The 27,046-nt window shown below is 45.7% G+C and overlaps 1 protein-coding gene across 1 annotated transcript in view; it reads right to left on the reverse strand.

The window, feature by feature from the left end:
• The window catches only part of LOC142599324 (nuclear factor 1-like), a 32,757-nt gene extending 11,991 nt beyond the window's left edge, over positions 1 to 20,766 (reverse strand). Inside the window, 1 exon segment of the mRNA XM_075739193.1 lies at positions 20,509 to 20,766. Coding sequence (XP_075595308.1) covers positions 20,509 to 20,766 — 258 coding nt within the window.
• Positions 20,767 to 27,046: the final 6,280 nt, after the last annotated feature.

The following is a 27,046-nucleotide window of genomic DNA, read 5'->3' on the forward strand; positions in this document are numbered from 1 at the left end:
GAACAATATCCCCACTTGTCTCCCGTCACGGAAGGTTTTGAAGAACTTCAGAAAGCCATACATGTTACTAAACTACTCTCCACATTCAAAGCAGTATTCCTCAGTTTGTTCAAACATTACCCATTGTTTTAATAAATAGCCATGTACATGCTAATTTATAAACACCAAAATTAGAGACGAAAAATACCACATCCCTACATAATCAAGTAAGAAAATATCCTATAGCTTGGTCATTCCCACTCAAACCCTTTTCATGGTGTTGGCAGACTATATATTATTAATTAAATAAAGTATTATGTGGCACCAGACAATGTTGGGTGGTTTTTGTTTTGATTTTTTCCAAAAATAACACTTTCCTTTAACATCCTTTTATTGGAGTGAATAAACCGACAGGATGGTGTTTTCCAATCAAATCAAATCAAACCTGCTTTTTATTGTAATTTGTTCATTTCCATGTTGTTAAACTTTGACTTTTTATGCACTAACAATAAACAGTATTTGTCTACGTATGACACTTTGAATGAGTCTCCCCAAAACAAAGGCCTGGTACAGCACATTCTCTACTGTTCTCTTCCTGAGAAGCAATTAGAAGTGTGCTTTAACCCGTTACAACTACTAGCAATGACTCATTAACAACTCTTATATAAAAGTATATAAATTCATATATAAAAACAAATAAATAAGAACAAAACGCATCTATACCTGAGTGAGATTGGAGAATACATTATGACTTCGCTTTGATAACACTGCCTGGACAGTCCGTAAGAAAAGCCTCAAAAAGTAATAATTTCATCTATTAATTTTACAGTCATGTCGATGAAGATTAAATCATTCAAGATGAGGCTCTGCCCTGGATCACCGCAACTTCACAGCAAATCCCAGTCCTCCTTAAATAGCCAAATATTCAAGTTCACACCATGTGCTAGTTTTCCCTGGTTGAAATACAATATACACTTTTAACCCTCTTGTAGTCTGTGGCACAGGAGTCTTGCTTTTGCTGCTGCTGGTGGTTGTTCTGCAGATGAGGAGGGGGAGGCTCAGTAGAGGGCAGATTTTTTTGTTTGTTTGCTTTTTTAAAAAAAAAGAAGTTAGTGGTGGGTTATTATAGTACTGTCACCACACTCTAAAAACAGTTCAAGGTTACAGCACGGAGCAGAGCAGGAAAATCCTGGAGCGATGGCAGGCGAAACTTTACAAGGCAGCAACTGTGTGTGTGAGAGCAAGTACACGTCCCCAAAGGATAGAAAATGCTCCACCAGTGCACAGTCTCCGGGCTCCTCTCGCAGCAGCAGCCTGTGCCTCTTCCTCTCTCTGTAGGTAATGTTAAGAAACTTCTTTCCAAACGCTCACTATAAGAATGATTTCTTGAAAATTCAAATGATAAGTATATCTCTCTCCCTATTTGCTTGCGTGCCTTCTCTGTACAAAATTTAGAATTTGAAATATTCACTAGTTGCACCCCCTGGACCCTATCCAGTACTCTCTTCAAATGAGACTTAGGGATTTTTTTTGTTGTTAATTAAATAATTAAACAAATATCAGTTATACTCCTGCAACCACGTTCCTTTTCCACAAGATCTACCTCCTCTGCCCTCCCTCTTTTTCTTAGTCATCACTAATAAGGTAGAAGGCACTAGCACATTTTACAAACAAGCCTCACTTCCCCTTTCTTGGAGGTAGAAAGCTAGGGGTGGGGGGAAGAGGTGGTCCTGCAGTCTGAATGATTTTTTTTCTTCTTCTTTTGGAATGTTTTGGGGGTATTATTTTGGCAGTGGCACATACATGACACAACAGCAACATGCCTAAATTCCCCTTACTCCTCCTGGGAAGTGCCTGGTGGAAAGAGTCCCTAACAGCAGTATAAAGGAGCCATAGCTGGCTCCTTGAAACTACTACTGTGGCTGTGTCACCACTCTGGTCTTCGCCAGCCTGGGAACCACTGTATACTGCCCAGGGAAGAGCTAAATGTAGGAAACTTAGCCAAATTACCACTAATTAACAGAGATTAAGGAGGGGCAATGAGGAAGCAGACATTTCTTTGCCTTCCTGGTCTGCAAATGCTGTAATTCTCTCCCTGTGTGCAAGAGGAATAGTTTTGCATTGTTTGTATTATGCAGTTATGACCTATCAGGGGGAATTTGTCTTTTTCACTCCTATCTCCACAGTCCCGATCTACAGCTGCGTGGAAGGTGTAGGGAGGAGGACAAGAAGTTAGTACTTTTTGTCGCCCTCCCAAGGTACCCCCTTTAATAGATAGTCCTCCTCCATCCCTACCTCTGCCTGCCTGTTATAGCCTGACCACACACGTGAAGCATTCAGATGGCCTGTGAGGCAATCTCTGTCCCAGGGGGACACGGCAGTGTGGGGGAGGGGAGGGAACAGAAGAGGAGGTATCAATCTTGTCCTCCTGGTGAGGAGAAGGAGGAGGTAGTGTTACCGGAAAGCGGCAAAATAATTCACTCTCTAAGACTTATTTTGAAGTTTTAGAAAGCAGGCATTCTTTATTGCAGCACTGGGTGCACGGGGGATAACTCCACCTAACGTGCACCCCCAAAAGACAAAACTAGCAAGTATTTATACTATGTTAAAATACATATTCATTATATGTATACTTGTATACATATATATACATGTATATAAGGTATATACCTTACTTGTATATATTCCCTGTGGTGCTGTTTATCACTGCTGGGGGCTGGATTAAAGTTATCATTTTACTGTACTGTGTAACACTGGCTTATAGAATCATAAAATGGTTTGGGTTAGAAGGGACCTCAAAGAGCATCTAGTTCCAACACCCCTGCTGCGGGCAGGGACACCCTCCACTAGACCACATTGCCCAAAGCCTCATCCAAACTGGCTTTGAACACTTCCAGGGAGGGGGCCTCCACCTCTCTGGGCAACCTGTTCCAGTACCTCACCACCCTCACAGTAAAGAATTTCTTCCTAACATCAAATCTAAATGGACCCTCCTTCAGCTTAAACCCATTACCCCTTGTCCTGCCACTACACTCCCTGATAAACAGTCCCTCTCCAGCTTTCCTGGAGGCCCCCTTCAGGTACTGGAAGGCTGCAATAAGGTCTCCCTGAAGCCTGTTCTTCTCCAGGCTGAACAATCCCAACTCTCTCAGCCTGTCCTCATAGGAGAGGTGCTCCAGCCCTCCGATCAGCTTCATGGCCCTCCTCTGGACTCTCTCCAACAGCTCCATGTCTCTCTTGTACTGGGGCCCCCAGAGCTGGATGCAGTACTCCAGGTGGGGTCTCACAAGAGCAGAGCAGAGCGGCAGGATCACCTCCCTCGACCTGCTGGTCACACCTCTTTTGATGCAGCCCAGGACACGGTTGGCTTTCTGGGCTGCAAGCGCACACTGCTGGCTCATGTTGAGCTTCTCATCAATCAACACCCCCAAGTCCTTCTCCTCGGGGCTGCTTTCAATCCATTCTCTGCCCAGCCTGTAGTCGTGCTTGGGATTGCGCTGACCCACGTGCAGGACCTTGCACTTGGCCTTGTTGAACATCATGCGGTTCGCACGGGCCCACCTCTCCAGCCTGTCAAGGTCCCTCTGGATGGCATCCCTTCCCTCCAGCATGTTGACCACACCGCACAGCTTGGCATCGTTGGCAAACTTGCTGAGAGTGCACTCGATCCCACTGTCCATGTCACCGACAAAGATGTTGAACAGTGCCCTTGTTCCAGTACCGACCCCTGAGGAACGCCACTCATCACTGTTCTCCATTTGCACATTGAGCCGGTGACCACAACTCTTTGAGTGCGACCATCCAGCCAATTCCTTATCCACCGAGTGGTCCATCCATTGAATCCATGTCTCTCCAATTTAGAGACAAGGATGTCATGCAGGACAGTGTCAAATGCCTTGCACAAGTCCAGGTAGATGATGTCGTTTCCTCTGCCCTTGTCCACCAACGCTGTAACCCCATCATAGAAGGCCACCAAGTTTGTCAGGCACGATTTGCCCTTAGTGAAGCCGTGTTGGCTGTCACCAATCACCTCCTCATTTTCCATGTGCCTGAGCATAGTTTCCAGGAGGATCTGCTCCATGATCTTGCCAGGCACAGAGGTGAGACTGACCGGCCTGTAGTTCCCTGGGTCTTCCTTTTTTCCCTTCTTAAAAATGGGGGTTATGTTCCCCCTCTTCCAGTCAGCGGGAACTTCGCTGGACTGTCAGGACTTCTCAAATATGATGGAGAGTGGCCTGGCCACTTCATCTGCCAGTTCCCTCAGGACCCGCGGATGCATCTCATCAGGTCCCATGGACTTGTGCACCTTCAAGTTCCTTAGATATCCTCGAACCTGATCTTCTCCTACAGTGGGCGGTTCTTCGTTCTCCCAGTCCCTGCCTTCTGTGACCTGGGCAGTGTGACTCAAGCCCTTGCCAGTGAAGACTGAGGCAAAGAAGTCATTGAGTACGTCAGCCTTCTCCATATCCTGGGTAACCAGGTCACTTGTTTCATTCCGGAGGGGACTCACATTTTGCCTTGTCTTTCTTTTCTCACTAACATACCTATAGAAGGTTTTCTTGTTGTCCTTGACATCCCTGGCCAGATTTAATTCTATCAGGGCTTTGGCTTTCCTAACCTGCTCCCTGGCTGCTCGGACAGTTTCTCTGTATTCTTCCCAGGCTACCTGCCCTTGCTTCCACCCTCTGTAGGCTTCCTTTTTTTGTTTGACTTTGCCCAGGAGCTCCTTGTTCATCCACGGGGGCCTCTTGGTGTTTTTGCTTGACTTCCTCTTTGTTGGGATGCATCATTCCTGAGCTTGGAGGAGGTGATCCTTGAATATTAGCCAGCTGTCTTGGGCCCCTATTCCTTCCAGGGCTTTGTCCCATGACATTCTACCAAGCAGGTCCCTGAAGAGGCCAAAGTCTGCTCTCCTGAAGTCCAGGGTAGTGAGCTTGCTATGCGCCATCCTCGCTGCCCTGAGGATCCTGAATTCCACCATTTCGTGGTCACTGCAGCCAAGGCTGCCCTTGAGCTTGACATCCCCTACCAGGCCCTCCTTATTGGTGAGAACAAGGTCCAGCATGGCATCTCTCCTCGTGGGCTCCTCTATCACTTGGAGGAGGAAGTTGTCATCAACACATTCCAGGAACTTCCTGGATTGCTTGCGCTCAGCTGCCTTGTCCCTCCAGCAGATGTCAGGGTGGTTGAAGTCCCCCATGAGGACCAGGGCTTGTGAGTGTGAGGCTGCTCCTATCTGCCTATAGAGGGCCTCATCTGCTCGGCCCCCCTGGTCAGGCGGCCTGTAACAGACCCCCACTATGATGTCCCCTGTGCTCCCTTTAATCCTGACCCACAACCTCTCAGTTGGTTCCTCCTCCATCCCCAGGTGGAGTTCCATGCACTCCAGCTGGTCATTGACATAGAGGGTGACGCCCCCTCCTTGTCTCCCCTGCCTGTCCTTCCTAAAGAGCCTGTACCCTTCCATCCCAACACTCCAGTCATAGGAGCTGTCCCACCACGCCTCTGTAATGCCAGTAAGGTCATAGCCTTGCAGGCACACACATGTCTCCAGATCCTCTTGTTTGTTCCCCATGCTCCGTGCATTCACATAGAGGCATTTCAGTTGTGCCCCCAGTGAGGCTGACTTATTGGCTGGGGTGGCTGGGATTCTTTTGATGTATTCTCCCAGTGTTTCCCTGTTGGTTCCCATTGCATCCGGCTCCCCTGGCTCATCTCCTCTAGGCTTCGAGCGTGCTGTAGTGCATCCAGCACATCTCTGAGCAGTAGGCCGAGGGCCCTCGCCAGCGCCCTGTCCCTCCATCCTGGGCACATCATCCCACGACCTGTTGCTGGCAAGCTTGATGTTATCCCCCTCCCCCTTCTAGCCTAGTTTAAAGCTCTGTTGATGAGCCCTGCTAGTTCCTGGGCAAAGATCCTCTTCCCCCTTTGAGAGAGATGAATCCCATCAGGGTTCTTCAGGCCTGGTGCCGCGTAGGCCACCCCATTGTCAAAGAACCCAAAGTTGTGGTGTTGATACCAGCCATGGAGCCATGCATTTACGGACTGCGTCTGCCTGTTCCACCCACCATTGCTGCCCTCAACTGGAAGGAGGGAGAAGAATATTACCTGCGCCCCAATATGATATGATAAAATTACTGGTCATGAGACTAATCCGGTATTTTTACTCAGCATTGCCATCATCTCCGTACTTTGGGAGCCATCTCGTGGAAACTGTTAATAATTACTCCCTTTACCGTTTCTCCTCGGAGAGCCAATCTATGGGGGAGACAAGGGGGACATTTTCCTCTGCTCCTTCAACTTCCCCTTCTCCTCCAGGCTAGTCACATTAGCTCTTGAGAATTTCAAATATACTTGAGATGTTCAAACCAGCATGTTCCTATTGCTAGGTCTCTTGAATGTGTTTCAGTTATTGTTTAGGGTTAAACAACTATTTAAGAATATCACCCAGAGATCTGCCCCAAGGATGGATAATTATGAGTGGCAGGGTGTGTGGCATAGTATGGGCAAGTACCTAGGGGAGTGGGCACCTCCAATGTTTTGGAAATTCACCCCTGAACAAATGCAGAATCTTGAAAACCTAGTAGAATATTTAGAAAAAGTATGCTGTCACTCCGGCAATTCCAGAGACAGATATCACTGCAATGTGCTGGGGCCTGGCCCATGCCTACAGAATTCTGTTCAACACTATTCAGTAACCTCAAAGGGGAGAGACAGTCTCTGGATCTGCTGACAAAACAGCAGGCACTGCAGTCACTCCAAACCCCACAACAGGCACTGTGGCTACTCCAACCCCGATGACAGGCATTGCGGCTGAACCAGAGAACCAACCCATGATGGTATCAGTTGCCTCTATACTCAAGAAGAAATATTGGAAGCAAAAGTCAGCTCATTTATTAAGGGAAGAAACTCTTCCTTAATAAGGGAAGAAGTGGATGAGGCAGAGTACTCTTGTAACCGTAGGATAGGGGGCCGTAGTTTGTAACCAAGGTAATAGGTAATGAAGCTAGCTAACCATGGCAAGTGGCAAGGTGACCGTGGCAAGATACAATGCTGCTATGTTCCTTGTACAGTCCCTACCCAACCAGACAATAGGCCCGGGAATATTAATCTTATAAAGTAAGTTGCTATGGACAGGTGCAGGTGCACCTGCAACAAGGATACTGCGCATGCTTGCATGAAGGGGGTCACCCAGCGGACACGGGTGCAAGACCACTGACGACCACCAGAGACCCTTGAGGACCACCGACTCAAATCACTGAGCATGCGTGACGGGGAGGAGAATATGGAAATGGATTCTAAGAAATGATTATCATAGGACTGCCTTTTCTGAGAAAAACACTGAATACGTATGTTTTGATCCTACATAACCTGTGTGTTGGTGATCACCTGGCATGCACGTTGGGTGGAGCTATCCCCCGTGCATCCAGCGCTGCAATAAAGAATGCCTGCCTTTTAACACTACATTGGTGTTACGAGGTTTATTCCCGGATTTCGGTGACAGTTTCTGGCGACGCAGATGGGACACTGCTTTTGAACCTCGACGGATCCGTGGGATCGCAGGACCTCCAGCCGGCACCGGGGAATTCTCGGGGAGAACCTCCGATCCCCAGACCGAAGAGCTCTGAGCAAGACCCTTGGGAGAGGTAAAGGCATTCTTATTTGATTTGAATATTGGTTTTTTTTGAATATTTGCTCTTACCATCGTGGCAGGACAGGCCCGCACCAAGAGCACAAGTTGAAGGCCTTATTCAAGGAGCCCCGTGGCTCTCCGGGACAGGCCCACATTGGGACAGGCCCACACTAGGAGCACGGGAGGCCTGCTCGTAAGGCGCGGTGAAAGCTGCGCAGAGTTGGGCTAGGGAGACGTCTCAGGTAAAAGTCTCTGCTAGGCGAAAGCCTGTGGAGCAGGGCCCACCGGGGAGGGGAAGCCTCCAAGATTGGGATTTCTGGTGGCAGGAGAAATCCCTGGGATTTCCAGTGGCAGGGGAAATCCCTGAGGGAGCTCTAACACGGGTTGGGGTCCCTCTGACTAAGTGCTTGTGATGATAGTGCACAATCACAACCACTAAGTCCCTGGGAGATGGGTACTTTTCCGAGTAAGAAACCAAACCCATGAAAAACACCACTGGGATGTATTTTGGAACATTGGAAAGATCTGGGAAAAATTGATCCTTTGACTCGGAAAGAATTGATTGAATATTGTAATCACTGGTGGCCACTGTATACTTTAGAGAGTGGGGAAAAGTGGCCGGAGAATGGGACGTTGCAGTATAACACAATTTTGCAATTGATGTTATTTTGTAAAAGGGAAGGTAAATGGAATGAAATGGCATACGTAGATTTGTTTTTCACACTGCGAAATCATCTGGAATGGCAAAGGCAATGATGTGAATTGGTTTCACCTAGTTCTGTGGTAATGGCATTAAAGGAGCAGGAACCTGATAAAAATTTGAAAAAAGGTTGCTCAGCTTGTGATATTGGTAAACGGTGTTTTAAATGTGAATTTGAAGATGATGATGTTGAATGATTGGTTGCACCTCACAGAAGGCTAGGAAATGATCAAGGGGATCAAAATCTGGGGGCCAATAATGCTTCCGTCCCTCCTGTGGAAGGGGAGGCAGAAGGATTCAGCCCGATTGCTGGGAGGACAAGGGGAAGAGGGGGAGGAGACGGATTAACTCCCCTCCAGGCCCCTCTTCGACAGGCAGTTGGTAATGAGGGTCCGGTAATGGGAAAAGTTCCCTTCTCAATAACTGATTTAAGACCAGGGAAAGAAACTGCGGGCACTTATCGAGATGATCTTGAAAGAGTTGCCAAAGTAGTAGAAACAATAATCAGAACCCAGAACCCCGATTGGGAGGATTTGCAAGCAATATTGGATACTTTGTTGGAAGACACTGAAAAGAAAATGGTGTTAAATACGGCCAGAAAACAAGTGGAAGGAGCTCATGCTAATGGGATTATACAAGGGACAGTGGACCAGAATTTTCCATCCACAAATCCTGAGTGGGACCCTAATCAACTGGGACCCAGAGGGATGTTTAGGTATCAGGTGGATTTGTTTGGTGTTAGACATGCAATGCCAAAAGCAAGTAATCGGTCTAAACTTTATGAAGTGAGACAAGAATTAAATGAGTCCCCTTCAGCCTTTATGGAAAGACTGAAGGTGACTGCGAGAAAATATACTAATTTGGACCCAGAGGAGAAAAACAAAAAACAAAAAAAAAAGCCCCACAAACAAAACCACAAGCAAACAAACAAAAAACACCACAGAAGAAGCTATACAATTGGCCTATATATTTATGGGACAATATGCCCTAGAAAAAAAACTCCAGAAACTGGAAGGGGCTGAGTCCAGAGACTTAGGTAAAATGCTTGAAGTAGCCTGGACTGTGTATAACAACAGAGAGAAAAAGAAAAAGAAGTCAGACAAATGCAAAGGGATGGAAAAATTCTGGCAATCTTGACTGAGAATAATAAACATGTAAAGCAAAACTCAGCTATAAATCAGCAGAGGGAGTTGGTGCGACGGGGCGAAAAGAGAACTGGCCTTTCCTGAAACTGTTAAAATTTAAGCTGGGAAAACAGTGGGTAACACATCAATTTTTGTACATGCCCGAATGTCCGTTGCCTTTATTGGGACGAGATTTATTAAGCAAATTAGATGCACAAATAATTTTTAAAGATGGAGAAATCAGATTGCTAATACCAGAATCAAAGCCATAGAGGTGAGAGTGTTTATGTTACAGGATTCCTCCAAGGAGGAACAGATTTCAGAAGCGGTGGACAATGCAGTAACCCCTTTTGGTATGGACAAGTTCCAGGACGATCCAAACTGGCAGAACCGGTAAAGGTGACTTTAAAACCTGGAGCCAAGCCGGTAAGACAAAAACAGTACCCTCTCAAATGGGAAGCCCGAAAGGGGCTAGAGGAAATAATTACAAAATTTTTAGAATATGGGCTGTTAGTAGAATGTGAATCAGAATACAATACCCCTATATTACCAGTAAGGAAATCAGGAGGTAAGGAATACAGATTGGTTCAGGATCTGAGGGCCGTAAATCAAATAGTTCAAGATATACACCCAGTAGTGGCCAATCCATACACTTTACTGACATCTTTGAAAGAGGAACATAAATGGTTTACTGTGCTGGATTTAAAGGATGCCTTCTTTTGCATACCTCTGGATACGAAAAGTCAAGGCATATTAGCCTTTGAATGGGAGAGTCCCACTACAGGAAGGAAAACGCAATTAACATGGACTGTACTTCCACAAGGATTTAAAAATAGCCCTACAATATTTGGAAACCAATTGGCAAAGGAATTAGAAATGTGGAAGAAACAGAATCAAGGAGGAGGCATATTATTACAGTATGTGGATGATATCCTGATAGCAGCAGAAAGTAAAGAAACATGTTTTGAAATGACTATCAGTTTATTGAATTTCCTGGGCCAAGGAGGATATAGAGTCTCCAGAAATAGGGAAAGAAGCAGTGATTTATTTGGGATCTGAGATATCTCAAGGACAGAGACAGTTGGGAAACAAAAGAAAAGAAGCCATTTGTCAGATCCCCAAACCTAACAGTCCAAAAGAACTGAGAGCCTTTCTGGGAATAATTGGGTGGTGTCGACTCTGGATTCTAAATTATGGACTGTATGTGAAACCCCTATATGAAGCCCTGAAGGAATCCGAAGACCAATATTTGATTTGGACACCTGAATGTCACAAATCATTTAAAGAACTTAAAAAGGCATTAATGATGGCCCCTGCATTGGGTTTACCTGATATAACCAAACCTTTTGAGCTGTTTGTACACGAAAGGCAACATCTGGCCCTTGGAGTGCTGGCACAATGGCTGGGATCCTAGAAGCGACCGGTGGGGTACCTCTCCAAACAACTTGACAACAAAATCCTACTGAGAAATTGGAACATGATTGCCTGCTAACCATTGAACAAGTTTATTCCAGCAGACCGGACCTGAAGGACGAACCTTTGAAGGATCCTGATCTGGAACTGTTTACGGATGGAAGCAGTTTCGTGCAAGGAGGAAGGCGAATGGCTGGGTATGCTGTTGTCACCACCGACAAGATATTGGAGTCAGGGACACTACCTGCAAATACATCAGCGCAGAAAACAGAATTGGTGGCGCTAAAGCAGGCTTTACGGATGGCAGAAGGGAAAAGGGTAAATATATGGACTGATTCCAAATATGCATTTGGTGTGATCCACGCTCATGCAGCTATCTGGAAAGAAAGAGGACTGTTATCAGCCCAAGGATCACCGATAAGACATAAGGAGGAAGTTCTTCAACTACTGCAAGATGTGCAAAAACCAAAGGAAGTGGCCGTAATGCATTGCAAGGCTCATCAGTTTGGTCAGACAGCTGTAAATATAGGTAATCGACTGGCAGATAAAACTGCAAAGGAGGCTGCAGAACAAGGTATCCTTGCACTAGTACCAGTAAAACAGATGAAAATTTCCAATTTAAAAGCAAGATACAGTAAACTAGGTGAACAATTGGCAGAGCACTTAAAAGCATCTGAGAATATGGAAGGATGGTGGGTAACACCAGGAAATCAGGTAATAGTGACCCCACAAGTTATGATAGAACTTGCAAAAGAGGAACATGAGCAGACACATTGGGGTGTGGATGCTATGGTTACAAGTTTAAGAACATCTGTAATGTGTCTAGGATAGGAAAATATGAGTGGAAGTATTGAAAAGTTATTATTTCAAAACTTCCAAAGGGGGGAAATGTAACCGTAGGATAGGGGCCATGAAACAGAAACTATAGAATCAGGTTGAGATAATTAGTTTGTAACCAAGGTAATAGGTAATGAAGCTAACTGACCATGGCAAGGTACAATGCTGCTATGTTCCATGTACAGTCCCTACCCAACCAGACAATAGGTTTGGAGATATTAATCTTATGAAGTCGTTATGGACAGGTGCATCCACAGCAAGGGTACTGCACATGCCCGCAAGAAGAGGGTCACCCAGCGGACACGGGTGCAAGACCACTGATGACCACCAGAGACCCTTGAGGACCACCGACTCAAATCACTGAGCATGCGTGACGGGGAGGAGAATATGGAAATGGATTCTAAGAAATGATTATCATAGGACTGCCTTTTCTGAGAAAAACGATGAATATGTATGTTTTGATCCTACATAACCTGTGTGTTGGTGATCACCTGGCATGCACGTTGGGTGGAGCTAACCCCCGTGCATCCAGCGCTGCAATAAAGAATGCCTGCCTTTTAACACTACATTGGTGTTACGAGGTTTATTCCAGGATTTCGGAGACACTTTGAGAAAAAGCTATTAGGAGCATGATTAAAAATTCTTATTGCAGACTGTTAATTTACAAATAAAAAAGTAAAGTACTACAGATGCACCTTGTTCTAAGTTAGTCACGGAAATATTCATTACAGTACGTATACAGAATGCCATCCATTATAAATTGACATCTGACAAATCCAATATTTTATAACAGACAGCATGCCTTCTCACCTCACTTGGGAGGACACCTGACAGTCACAAAAGTAATAGTTGTTGTGACAGATGGTGAATCACACGATGGCTCCAACTTGAAAAGAGTGATAGGTAAATGCAATGAAGACAATATAACGAGATTTGGCATTGCTGTAAATAATACTATAATTATATATATTAATGCAATTTTTTTTAAAGATCATTTTGTTGTGTATGCATAAAAGTGCATTTTCTATGTATAAGCTGTATATAATGCATGCATTGTTACACTGGTGTGGTGATTTAACCTCGGCTGGAGGCCAGGTGTCCACCAAGCTGCTCTATCACTCCCTGCCTCAGCAGGGCAGGGAGGGGAGAAAAATAAGATGGGAAAAAAACACCACCAAACTTGTAGGTCAAGATAAAGGCAGTTTAATACAGCAAAAGCAAAAGGCTGCATGCAGAAGCAAAGCAAAACCAAAAGATTATTCTTTACTTCCCATCAGCAGGTGATATCCGTCCACTTCCTGGGAACCAGGGTTTCATTACACGTAGAAGTTGCTCCAGAAGACAAACATTGTAATAACACAAATGTCCCCCCCGTTCCTCCCCCTATCTCTCAGCTTCTTATTGCTGAGCAGACATCATATGGTATGGAATATCCCTTTGGTCACTTTGGGTCAGCTGTCCTAGCTGTGTCCCCTCCCAAGATCTTGCCCACCCCCAGCCTGCTGCTGGGGAAAAAGAAATGTTGGAAAGCCTTGATGTGTGCTGGCACTGCTCAGTAGTAGTCAAAACACTGGTGTGTTATCAACAGCTTGCTAGCTATCAATACACAGCACAGCACCACGAGGGCTGCTATGGGGAAAATGAACTCCATCTCAGCCAGACCCAATACAACTGGTAAGACTGAAACTAAGTGAAATTAATCTTTATGAACTAGTGAAATATTGGAATATTGTTGGTCTTTGGCTGAAAGAGCAAAACCAATGTTACCTAAGACACTTCCATGTTTTTTTTCCCCTTTGCCTTGGCTTATTATTTTTCCTGTCTGAATGGTCCCTTGTATAGGAATATAGTCTAATAAGCAATTCAGTAATATGAATGAAAGTATTTTTATTTTATTTGTTATATGTAGAATACTTAAATAATACAGAAGGAAATGGAGTAACACCATGGTTTCCTTCACTCTTATGTTATTCTTCCCCCCCCCCAAGGTTTTGGGATACTTAATCAGCCATGAACTTGATGCTAAAAATTTAATTAAAGAAATCAAAAGAATTGCTAGTCATCCAACAGAGAAGTATTTCTTTAATGTGTCATCTGAGGCCACACTAATGGAAGAAGCAGAAACACTCAGATAATGCATTTTTAGCACAGAAGGTAAAATACTCAATGTGTCTGAAAAATTAGATCAGATTCTCCTAGCTGAGAATTTTATTAAGCTTCACCTTGGTGTAGTACTGTGAAAATGAGGGGCAGCTGGAGCTGCTAGTTGCTCCCCGAGGAGGGCACTGGTTTGCACAGGTGTTCCCCCAGCTACCCCACCTCTAATGAGCTTGAGCTTCAAGTTGGTTTCTGCAGATTTGTGGGAAATGTCTCCCAGTTGCTGAAAATTTCAGTCAAGTCTTGGGCTTCAAGCATCCATTGAGGGCTTGTCCATATGTGTCCAACTGTATTTGTAGTTATTACCACTAGAGGAGTAAAGGTATCTTTATGCTTATCAGATTCACTTGTGTTTCTCTGTTAATGGTAGACAAGTATAAAAATAAAAAACAAATCAGAAGACTAGGTTACTGATTATAGAACTGAAAAACTACAGTGACACAATCTGCGTGGCATTTACCAGGCTCCATCCCTAACATCACCCGCAATTCTCTCTGTTTGGACAAAGTTGCTGTAGAGGTGACTCAGAGGCACTTAATTCCCCCAAAAATCCAACTTTTTAAAGTCAAATTCAGACATTGCTTAAAAGACTTGTAACCTGCCCTCGGCCCTCCCAAAGGAGCTTTTCATGGCTGCAGCATTACTGTGCTCAGGATGAAATCTTCCCCTTTTCATTCACCTCTATCTATTCTTTACCAGGCCCATGATGCTAAACCAATCAAGGGGATCAGTTGAGCTCCCCCTTCTTGGGTTTTGCTGAGTACTCCTGTTAATTCCTGTGTCCTGGTTTTGGCTAGGATAGAGTTAATTTTCACAAGGAGCCAGGACAGGTGAGCCAAGCTAGCCAGGGGGCTATTCCATACCATGTGATGTCATGCTCACCATAAAAGGGGGCTAGTCAGGGAGGAGTGGGTTGGTACTGCTCCAGGATGTTTTGAGTGTGGGCTGAGTGTTTGGTCAGTCAGTTATTGAGTGGGTAAATTGCCTTGTGTTGTCATGTGTTGTGTATATTCTGTTTTAAGTACTGTTGTTATTTCCTTCTCCCTTTGCTGTCCTAGTAAGCTGTCCTTATCCTAATCCACAGGGTTTGCTGTTGTCTTCCTATTCTCTTCCTCATCCCACTGTGGAGGGATGAGCAAGTGGCTACAAGGTGCTTAGCCGCCGGCTGTGGCTAAACCACAACAGTCCTTTTTGGCATGCAATGTGGGACAGGAAAGGTTGTGATAATGACATATCTGGCAGGAGTGTGTTAAAAACAAAGTTGTGATAAGTATTTATAATGTTATTTAAACAGCTGCTGGTAACAATGATGTTTTGCTTGGTCATGTGGCTGTGGTATGTAAATCCATGCTTACTCTATGTAATCCCTGCCATGTTGTTTATCATCACTGGGAGAGGGGTTTGGGTTCTCATATTGTTGTACTGTGTGATATCAAGTTATGATAGGATAACATCAATGGTCATGAGTCTAAGCTGGTATTTGTATGTGGCATTTCTGTCATGCCCATACCTTGGACAACATCTCTCAGAATTGATTAATAATCACATTTAATTGATGGGGAAGATGGGGGGGATACCTTCTCCTACTCTTTCACTTCCCCTTTTCCTTTTTTGTCTGGTTACAACAACTTTTGAGAATTTTGAATACCCTTGGAATGTTCAGGCCAGTATATTGCTGTTGCTAGGTCTCTTGAATGTGTTTCAAGTCTTGGTTAGGGTTACAAAAAATTTAAGAGTACCACCCAGGGATCTTCCTCGAGGCTGGATAGTCATGGGTGGCATGGCATATGGGAGAGTATGGGCAAGTATCTAGAGACCTACTCACCGCCAACGGTTTGGAATTTCACCCCTGAACAACTACAGGACCCTAATAAAATGGGAGAATATTTACAAGGAAACTGCTGTGGCTATTTCAAAGAGGCACAACTTACTATACTGTGCTGGGCCCTGGCTATGATCTACCAAACACTTCCTGATAGTAGGCAGCACCAGCAGGAGAAAGAGAGGGAAAACAGACCTACCAGCACTGAGGCTACTCAAACCCCAGTGACAGGCTCTGTAGCTAAGCCAAAAGACCAACCCATACCGCTATCAGTTGATGTGAAGTCATGCTGCCATTGAGCGCTGCCATGCCAGGCATACTAGAGCTTCAATATGAACTGGAGTCAAAGACAGCCGAGTGGTGCGCCACAAGTGATATAGCTAATGCATTTTTTTTCCTCAATCCCTTTGGCAGCAGAGTGCAGGCCAGAGTTTGCTTTCCCTTGGAGGGGCATCCAGTATAATGAGAATCAATTGCCCCAGGGGTGGAAACACAGCTCCACCATTTGCCATGGCCTGATCCAGAGTGCACTGGAAAAGGGTGAAGCCCCAGAGCACCTGCAATACATTGATGACATCATTGTATGGGGCAACTCAGCAGAGGAAGTTTCTGAGAAAGGGAAGAAAATAATCTAAATCCTGCTGCAGGCTGGCTTTGCCATAAAACGAAGTAAGGTCAAGGGGCCTGTGCAGGAAATCCAGCTTTCAGGAATAAGATGGCATGATGGATGTCGTCAGATCCCAATGGATGTGATCAACAAAATAGCAGCCATGTCCCCACCAACCAACAAAAAGGAGACACAGGCTTTCTTAGGTGTTGTGGGCTTCTGGCGAATGCACGTTCTGAATTACAGTCTCATTGTAAGCCCTCTCTACCACGTAACCTGAAAGAAGGATGATTTCCACTGGGGCCCTGAGCAACGACAAGCTTTTGAACAAATTAAACAAGAAACAGTTCATGCTGTAGCTCTTGGGCCAGTCCGGGCAGGACTAGATGTTAAAAATGTGCTCTACACTGCAGCTGGGGAGAATGGCCCTGCCTGGAGTCTCTGGCAAAAAGCACCAGGGGACACTTGAGGTCAGTCCCTGGGGTTTTGGAGTTGGGGATACAGAGGATCCGAGGCCCGCTACACTCCAACTGAAAAAGAGATATTGGCAGCCTATGAAGGGGTTCGAGCTGCTTCAGAGGTGATTGGCACTGAAGCACAGCTCCTCCTGGCACCCTGACTGTAGGTGCTGGGCTGGATGCTCAAAGAGAGGGCTTCTTCTACACACCATGCAACCGATGCTACGTGGAGGAAGTGGGTTGCACTGATCACACAGCGGGCTCAAATAGGAAACCCCAATCGTCCAGGAATTCTGGAAGTGATCACAGACTGGCCAGAAGGGAAAGATTTTGGAATGTCGCCAGAGGAGGAGGTGACACGTGCTGAAGAAGCCCCACTGTATAATAAACTAACAGAAGATGAGAAACCATACGCCCTCTTCACTGATGGGTCCTGTCGCATCGTGGGAAAGCATCGGAGGTGGATGTCTGCTGTATGGAGTCCTACACGATGACTTGCAGAAGCTGCTGTAGGACAAGGTGAATTGAGCCAGTTTGCAGAGGTGAAAGCTATCCAGCTGGCTCTAGACATTGCTGAAAGAGAAAAGTGGATGGTGCTCTACCTCTCTACTGACTCATGGATGGTGGCCAATGCCCTGTGGGGGTGGTTACAGCAGTGGAAGCGGAGCAACTGGCAGCACAGAGGCAAACCCATCTGGGCTGCCCCATTGTGGCAAGATATTGCTGCCCGGCTAGAGAAAGTAGTTGTAAAGGTACATAATGTAGATGCCCACGTACCCAAGAGTCGGGCCACTGAGGCACATCAGAACAACCAGCAGGTGGATCAGGCTGCCAAGATTGAAGTGGCGTAAGGGTGAATTATTTCTAGCTCGGTGGGCCCATGACACCTCAGGTCATCAAGGAAGAGATGTGACATATAGATGGGCCCGTGATCGAGGGGTGGACTTGAGCATGAACGCCATCTCACAGGTCATCCATCAATGTGAAACATGTGCTGCAGTTAAGGAAGCCAAGCGGGTAAAGCCTCTGTGGTATGGAGGCCGATGGTTGAAATAGAAATATGGGGAAGCATGGCAAATCGACTACATCATGCTCCCACAAACCCGCCAAGGCAAGCGTTATGTTCTTACAATGGTGGAAGCAACCACTGGATGGCTGGAAACATACCCTGTGCCCCATGCCACTGCCCGGAACACTATCCTGGGCCTTGAAAAGCAAGTCCTGTGGCGACATGGCACCCCAGAGAGAATTGAGTCAGACAATGGGACTCATTTTCGGAACAACCTCATAGACACTTGGGCCAAAGAGCATGGTATTGAGTGGGTGTATCACATCCCCTACCATGCACCAGCCTGTGGGAAAGTTGAAAGGTGCAATGTAGTGCTACAGACTACCCTGAGGGCAATGGGTGGTGGGACCCTCAAACACTGGGACACACAGTTAGCAAAGGCCACCTGGTTAGTTAACACTAGGGGATCTGCCAATCGAGCTGGCCCTGCCCAATCAAAATTCCCACGCCCAGTAGAAGGGGATAAAGTTCCTGTAGTGCGCATGAAAAATATGTTGGGTAAAACAGTTTGGGTTATCCCTGCTTCAGGCAAAGGCAAGCCCATCTGCGGGATTGCTTTTGCTCAGGGACCAGGGTGCACTTGGTGGGTGATGAGAAAGGATGGGGAAGTCCGGTGTGTACCCCAAGGGGATTTGATTTTGGGTGTGAATAGCCAATAAATTAAATTGTATGATGTTAATAGCGATATACTGTATCAACGGTATGACCATAAGAACCACCCAAAACTAATGAAGGATGGACTTTGAAACTGAGAAAAGTGCCACGATGATGGAACTAGAACTGACTTCAGCAACCGGTGCCCAGGAACTTCTTTGAAAATCACATCTTTGATGCCCAGACTGTGAGCATGGACCATGCCAGATACACCAGCCGTGAAAGCTCCGGATGAAGTGTGCAACAATCCAGCAGCACGCACCGTTGCTCCTGCCCTGAGAGACTCTAATGGCAGATGAAACCCAAAGCCATGGACTAAATGAACTCGACGGACATTTTAGAGCGATGGCCCATAGACGAAGGGAATGATATCTGTGAAATAATCTGGGCATGACGTAGATGGTATAGAATAAGGGGTGGATAATGTCCTGGTTCTGGCAAGGATAGAGTTAATTTTCCCAAGGAGCCAGGACAGGTGACCCAAGCTGGCCAGGGGGCTATTCCAGACCATGTGACATCATGCTCACCATAAAAGGGGGCTAGTGGGGCAGGGGTGGATTCGGTGTGACTCTGGGATGGGCTGAGCATGGGTGGATCGGTAAATTGTTTTCTGTTATCACCCATTGTTACTATCTGTTATCAACACTGTTGTTGATTGTTTTCCCTCTCCCTTGCTGTGCCAGTAAACTGTCCTTACCCCAACCCACGAGGCTTTGCCTTTGTTTTTCCATTCTCCTTCCCATCCCGTCGGGGGAGGGGTGAGTGATTGGTGGGCATGGTGCTCAGCTGCCGGTTGGGGCTAAACCATGTCACAAGGAGAGGCAAATGGTGAGGAGCTGTTATTCCTATTAATTTATTTCTTATGTGCCAGCAGCATACTTTGAATTTGAAGATCTAGCTTGAGTATATACACTTACACTGATTATGCAGTGTGTTGTTGAATAGAGAGAATCACAGCAATATCAATGAAACTTAAGTAGGTACACTAGTCTGCTAGTCGCAAGCTATTTTTTTTAATAACTTATTACAAGAATTGGTAAAAACATGACTGCATGCACTGGGAAAACCGAAGAGGAATGAACTGGAGAGATTATTATTCTTTATTGCTTTTTATGGATGATTTGTATAATGTCACTGCAGCACAAGTGATTCTAGGACTGTACAAGATTGTGATTGTCTAACCTCTAGTAGATTTTCTGTTTCCTTCTGTTTTCATTTTAGACCTTTTCTCAGCAGTATTTGGTATATAAATAATGAGTTATTGCTCTGACGTTCCGATATATATTTAGGAAGTCTTCAGAGAACATCTTTTACTCCACTTTTACTGTTGTGATGCATTTAGTTATGTTGATGTTAGACTTGAGTGCGTCTGTGTTATACACCAGAGATGTAGATATTGATGCATAACACTATATTTAGAAGAATGGACACAATCCCTTTACTTTTGAGATAAGGGAGGCACGAACTTTGTTCCCACACAAGTACACATATCACAATGATGAGAGGAAGAACCAAGGACAGAATCCCTGACGCAGTAGGAAACATCTTACAAGACAAACTAACCTTGCGGTCTGGGAAAGGATCAGGGAGAGTACTGCGCCTGCGTAAGGGAAGAAGGTCGAAAGATTATGAAGGGGATGATATTTACTTCATCATCAGAGACCCCTGCCCACCCTGACTGGAGGACACTACGCATGCGCCAGGAGGAGGAGTCGGGGAAAGAGCTAATTTTAATACGAGAGGGGAAAGGTTATGAATATGTATAGGCGTCTTGCGAAACTATTATGAATATGTAATACTCTGTAGCATATAAGGAAGCTAAAAGCTGCTGTAAGGCGCGCACGGTTGTGGTGGGGCGACCCCCCGTGCTGCCCAGCGCCGAATAAACATACCAACTTTACAACCTTCTCAGTTGTAGAGTCTGCTTTCCGCACGTCATTTTGGCGAGCCAGCCAGGAGACATTCTGCTCGGCTGCAGGATCGACTGCGGAGCGGACGCCCCTAGGCGCGCCCCGAGCACTTTCCTCGGAGGAGCCTCCACTCCCAGCCGCTCACCGCTGGAGTAGACAACAACCTCCTGAAGCTGCGGATAAACGGTATGTTTAACAAGGGGGCCAGTAAGTCGTAGGGGACGCCCACGCTTGGCCGGGGCTGCTGGTAAATCGCGCAGAGACGGCTGGCGTACAGCATGGTCCCCGTATGGGAGGAGGGTACCCTGTATGTTAAGAAGGGGATTCGCTGACCGATAGAGCGGCCGCTAGTGATCTTGGGGGTAGATCGAGTGAATCCGAGGTTATCGCTGCATCCCGGCATCGGGAGCCAGGACGGACCTGCTAATGACTGTATAAGAAGCAAGAGAAGGGTAAGCGAGCCTCAAAGTGTGCAGCTGCTGAAGGGATAACAACTAGAACATGAACTGTATGTTTTATCTATGAAACGCCCAGGTATTTTATGTTTAAAGCACGTATGTGTGTGTGAGTGTGTGTTTGAGACACAGCGCCACTGTGAAGCGAGTGGGAGTCCTGATTTGCGGTTCCGTGATTCTGCGAGGAACGCGGCCAGAGACGGACAAAGTGTCTGAAATGTTTGTAAGGTCTGTAAGCGTTTGGATATATATAAGTTGGGCTGCTGTGGTGTTTAGTCAATCTCCTAAGTATCGGAGGCCTGGCTGATCATCAAAGTGGCAGGACGGAGAGAGTCCCTCTGTCACCGAAATCCGGGAATAAACCTCGTAACACCAATGTAGTGTTAAAAGGCAGGCATTCTTTATTGCAGCGCTGGATGCACGGGGGATAGCTCCACCTAACGTGCATGCCAGGTGATCACCAACACACAGGTTATGTAGGATCAAAACATACATATTCATCATCTTTCTCAGAAAAGGCAGTCCTATGATAATCATTTCTTAGAATCCATTTCCATATTCTCCTCCCCGTCACGCATGCTCAGTGATTTGAGTCGGTGGTCCTCAAGGGTCTCTGGTGGTCGTCAGTGGTCTTGCACCCGTGTCTGCTGGGTGACCCTCTTCTTGCGGGCATGTGCAGTACCCTTGCTGTGGATGCACCTGTCCATAACGACTTCATAAGATTAATATCTCCAAACCTATTGTTCAGTTTGGTAGGGACTGTACATGGAACATAGCAGCATTGTACCTTGCCATGGTGAGTTAGCTTCATTACCTGGTACCTTGGTTACAAACTAATTATCTCAACCTGATTCTATAGTTTCTGTTTCATGGCCCCTATCCTATGGTTACAACTCCTTCAGTGGTTTGGGCTCGAACCTTGGGAGTATTTAAACGAAGGAGGGAACTGGATAAGGAGGGGAGAGGAGCGAATTTTATTGAGAAGAGTGAATTTTATTAAGAGGAGCGTATTTAACACCAACTGGACAGATAGTAGCCCTAGATTGGGAACAACCTGTCCCAGATACCTTTTTTAAACCCCCATATTGATCGACACGTAGGGGTGATTCCTTGTTTTGTGCGTGGGCTTACTAACAAATCACGCAAAAATTGGCATTCGGCTTGGGTCTTGTTGAAATGTGCATCTTGTAAGAAAAAGTGGTATTGTTTATCTAGAAGGCGGAAAGCTGAATGTCCTAAGTGCTTTCCCAAAGTCCCATGGTTTCAGGACTGGAAAAAGGCTTATTAAGAATCCGAAATAGTAAAGTTTGTGTGTGGAAAGAAAAACCTAATCCCAGAAATTTGGGATGTCTGGGAAAACGATTGGGAGAGAACCGTGAGGATTTGGAAGAGGAAGATTACAAACGGGGACAGAGAAGGGTGGTAGCAGTCGTTAGGGAGGAAGAAGAAAGAAAACCCAGACGAGGACCGCCTCGATTAGGCAGGGATCAATGTGCGTTATGCAGAAGATTTGGTCACTGGAAGAATGAGTGCCCGGAAAGGCAAGGAAATAAGGGGAAGGGACGAAGCAATCAGAAAAGAGGGATAGTGGCCCATGTGAAGGAGGACTGACGGGGACCCGGGGAATCTACCCTAGCGGATCCACTGGTTATAATGAAGCTAGGGAAAGAACAAAAGAAGATAGAATTTCTGATCGACACAGGGGCAACGTATTTGGTTTTAAACCAAGCTTTGATGCCCCTGGGAAATGACTATATCATGGTAAAAGGGGCAACTGGCCAAAGTGAAAAGGCATATTTTTGTGAGCCTCTGAAATATAAACTGGGAAAACAATGGGGCATTCACAGATTTCTGTATATGCCCAACTCCCCGAAGGCGCTTTTGGGAAGAGATTTATTGGAGCAATTGGGTGCAATAATTAAATTCGAAAAGGGAGAGATTACTCTGGAGGTAAATGATCAGCAGTATATCCAAATAATGAGTTTATCACTAGCTAGTGTTCCCACAGAAGGAAAAATCGGGGAGGAGATCACCAACCAGGTATACCCCGGGGTATGGGCCACTGATGTACCCGGAAGAGCAAAAAATGCCCCACCTGTTGAGGTCAGGCTCAAAGAAGGAAGGCAGCCGGTAAGAATCAAACAATATCCCCTGAGGAAGGAGGACAGGGAAGGAATCCGGCCAGTGATAGAAAATTTTCTACAACTAGGATTACTAAAGGAATGTGAGTCTGATTTTAACACTCCCATATTACCTGTCCGTAAGCCCAACGGATCATACCGGGTAGTCCAGGACCTACGGGCTGTAAATAAGATAACTGAAGACCTCTACCCGGTAGTGGCGAATCCATACACCTTGCTAACTGTGCTGACCCCTGAGCTAACCTGGTTTACTGTTTTAGACTTGAAAGATGCCTTCTTTTGCCTCCCTCTCCATAAAGCCAGCCAGAAAATATTTGCATTCGAATGGGAAAATCCTAAAAACGGTCGTAAAACTCAGCTTACTTGGACGGTGTTACCACAAGGGTTCAAAAACAGCCCTACTATATTTGGTAATCAACTCGCAAAAGACCTTGAGTCTTGGGAAGCCCCGCCTGAGGAAGGGAAGCTGTTGCAATATGTGGATGACATCCTGATTGCCACCAAGACAAAGGATGCTTGTATGGCCTGGACGGTGAGTCTGCTAAATTTTTTTTGGGGGCTCCAGGGATACCGGGTATCCAAGAAAAAGGCCCAAGTAATGCAGCGCAAGGTGATTTATCTGGGCTATGAAATTAGTGCTGGACAAAGGACTTTGGGACAGGCCCGAAAAGAGACAATATGCCAAACCCCGAGACCACAAACAGTGAAAGAGTTACGAACTTTCCTGGGGATGACTGGGTGGTGCCGACTATGGATCTATAATTATGGACTGCTTGTTAAACCCCTGTACGCACTAACAACCACTGAGCAGAAACCCCTTAAATGGAGCAAAGAGACCATACAGGCCTTTGAGCTGCTAAAGAAGGCCCTGATGTCGGCCCCAGCCTTAGGACTCCCAGATGTGAGTAAGCCATTTTTCCTTTTTTCCCATGAGAAGCAGGGGATTGCCCTAGGAATATTAGCGCAAGATCTGGGCCCGTATCGACGAGCAGTTGCCGACTTTTCCGACAATTGGATGCAACTGCAAAGGGTTGGCCTGGATGCTTGCGAGCGGTCGTGGCCGTAGTACTAAACATCCAGGAAGCCCGAAAATTCACCCTGGGCCAGAAAATGACTGTGTTGGTGTCCCATACAGTATCTGCAGTACTGGAAGCGAAAGGTGGACACTGGCTTTCCCCACAAAGATTCTTGAAATATCAGGCTATAATGGTAGAACAAGATGATGTGGAGATTGTAGTCACTAACATTGTCAATCCAGCCTCTTTCCTCAGTGGAAACACAGGAGAACCAGTGCATCATGACTGTCTGGAGACCATCGAGGCAACATATTCGAGCCGCTCGGACCTGAGAGACAGTCCTGTGGAAAACACGGAAAACTGGTTCACGGATGGAAGCAGCTATGTCCTAAGTGGTAAAAGGCATGCCGGATATGCCATTACCACCAGCCAGGAAGTAATAGAGTCAGGGCCTTTGCCCATGAATACCTCTGCACAGAAGGCAGAAATAATTGCTCTGACCCGCGCCTTGGAATTGGCCCAAGGCAAAGCTGTAAATATCTATACAGACTCGAAGTATGCCTTTGGAGTCGTACGTGCGCATGGAGCAATCTGGAAGGAGAGAGGATTATTGAACTCACAAGGCAAAAACATCAAGCATGCGGAGGAGATCCTGAAGCTGTTGGAGGCAGTCCAACTCCCTGAGAAAGTGGCAATCATGCACATTAAGGCGCACCAGAAAGTGAACTCGGAGTTGGAAAGAGGAAATGAGCTGGCAGACAGAGAGGCAAAACAGGCAGCCAAAGGTGAGGTAAAAACAGAAGGGGCTTTGGTCCCTGATGGGCGAATCTCCCTAGAAGGTAAGCCAGAATATACCAAGGAGGATCAGAAGCTTATCACAGATCTAGAAGGGTCATATAATAAAGAGGGGTGGGCTCTCACCCCACAAGGGAAACTAATCATTCCCTCCTATCTAACATGGTCTCTGATAAGGGAAGAACATAGGAAGAGACACTGGGGGGCAGAGGCCCTATATAAACACCTAATTAGAGAAATTGTAGCTAGAAATTTATATGCCACTGTGAGACAAGTGACTCAGCAGTGCGATCTTTGCCTCCAGACTAATCCCAAGAATACCCCCAAACCAGAAATGGGCCAAATTGGGAAAGGCAATGGGCCTGGGCAACAATGGCAGATTGATTTTTCAGAACTCCCAAGAAAAGGGGGGTATCGATATTTATTGGTATTAACTGATACCTTTTCAGGTTGGCCAGAGGCATTTCCTACCAGGACAGCCAAGGCTCGGGAGGTAACCAGAACATTAATACAAGAAATAATACCACGCTTTGGGGTCCCAGCAACCATATCTTCTGACAGAGGACCACATTTCATCTCAAAAGTAGTACAACAAATTAGCCGCCATTTGGGTATAGATTGGCAGCTTCATACCCCATATCGCCCTCAGTCGAGTGGCCAAGTAGAAAAAATGAACCACTTAATCAAACAGCAGATTGTGAAATTGGGACAGGAAACTAACTTGGCCTGGCCTCAGTCTCTTCCTTTAGCTCTCTTGCGCATACGAACCAGGCCGAGAGCGAAAGAAGGACTGAGTCCTTTTGAAATTTTGTATGGACGACCCTATGGAATACAAAAAGGGATGTCCACACAAGCGGGGGATGAAATCATGACCTCCTACATGGTGGCATTAGGCAAACAACTCAGCAGAATTGAAAAACATGTGGTTGGGACTTGAAGCAGGGGTTTGGATGGACCTGTACATAACATACAACCTGGAGACTATGTATATGTTAAGTCTCTTGCAGAGAAAACCTTGGAGCCACAGTGGGAGGGACCGTTTCAAGTGCTCCTTACTTCTTTTTACTGCAATCAAGATTAAAGAACAGAACGCCTGGATCCATCACACCAGGGTGAAGAAATCTTGCAAAACCCCATGGAGGGTAAAACAGGTGCAACCTGGAAAATTATATTTTTCACGTTCTTAGGTATGGGACATGGATGGCGTCAAAATACCCATTATGACCTCATGCAAAAAGTCTCTAAAATCACAAATGCCACTAACTGCTGGTTATGATGTTGACCAGTCAGGAAGGGTTGAAACGGACTTAGAAGCTATCTGGGAACAGACACGAATATTGCACGAGGGTTTGAGGAACTATGGAATAAGCTAACTTCATGGTTACCAAACTTGTCATGGTTAAAACAATTGTTTGTTATGACAATAGTGTTAATCATGTTAATTTTAATGTTATATATCGCGTTTCGATGTATGGTATGGTGTTGTATGACATCAACGGACTCGTACACCGAATGGAAGAAGAACCAATTACGACGAAAGCTTGAATCTAATAGATACTTTGAAAAACTAGATAAAAAGTCACTGTATTAGAAGTTCAAATTAGCAAAAGTTTAGTAAAGGAATTTACTAACCTTCTTGAAAAGGGGGGAATGAGATAAGGGAGGCACGAACTTTGTTCCCACACAAGTACACATATCACAATGATGAGAGGAAGAACCAAGGACAGAATCCCTGACGCAGTAGGAAACATCTTACAAGACAAACTAACCTTGCGGTCTGGGAAAGGATCAGGGAGAGTACTGCGCCTGCGTAAGGGAAGAAGGTCGAAAGATTATGAAGGGGATGATATTTACTTCATCATCAGAGACCCCTGCCCACCCTGACTGGAGGACACTACGCATGCGCCAGGAGGAGGAGTCGGGGAAAGAGCTAATTTTAATACGAGAGGGGAAAGGTTATGAATATGTATAGGTGTCTTGCGAAACTATTATGAATATGTAATACTCTGTAGCATATAAGGAAGCTAAAAGCTGCTGTAAGGCACGCACGATTGTGGTGGGGCGACCCCCCCCCGTGCTGCCCAGCGCCGAATAAACATACCAACTTTACAACCTTCTCAGTTGTGGAGTCTGCTTTCTGCACATCACTTTGAGCTTCGTGAAATAACCAGGAAAAATTAAAATGATCATGATCTGAAATAACCCTTTATTACCTGTTGCACCTTTCATTTGTCTTGGGTGGCCAGCCAGATCTATAGTCAGTTTAGCATTAACTT

Source organism: Balearica regulorum, chromosome W (assembly GCF_011004875.1).
Source record: "Balearica regulorum gibbericeps isolate bBalReg1 chromosome W, bBalReg1.pri, whole genome shotgun sequence".
NCBI lineage: Eukaryota > Metazoa > Chordata > Aves > Gruiformes > Gruidae > Balearica > Balearica regulorum.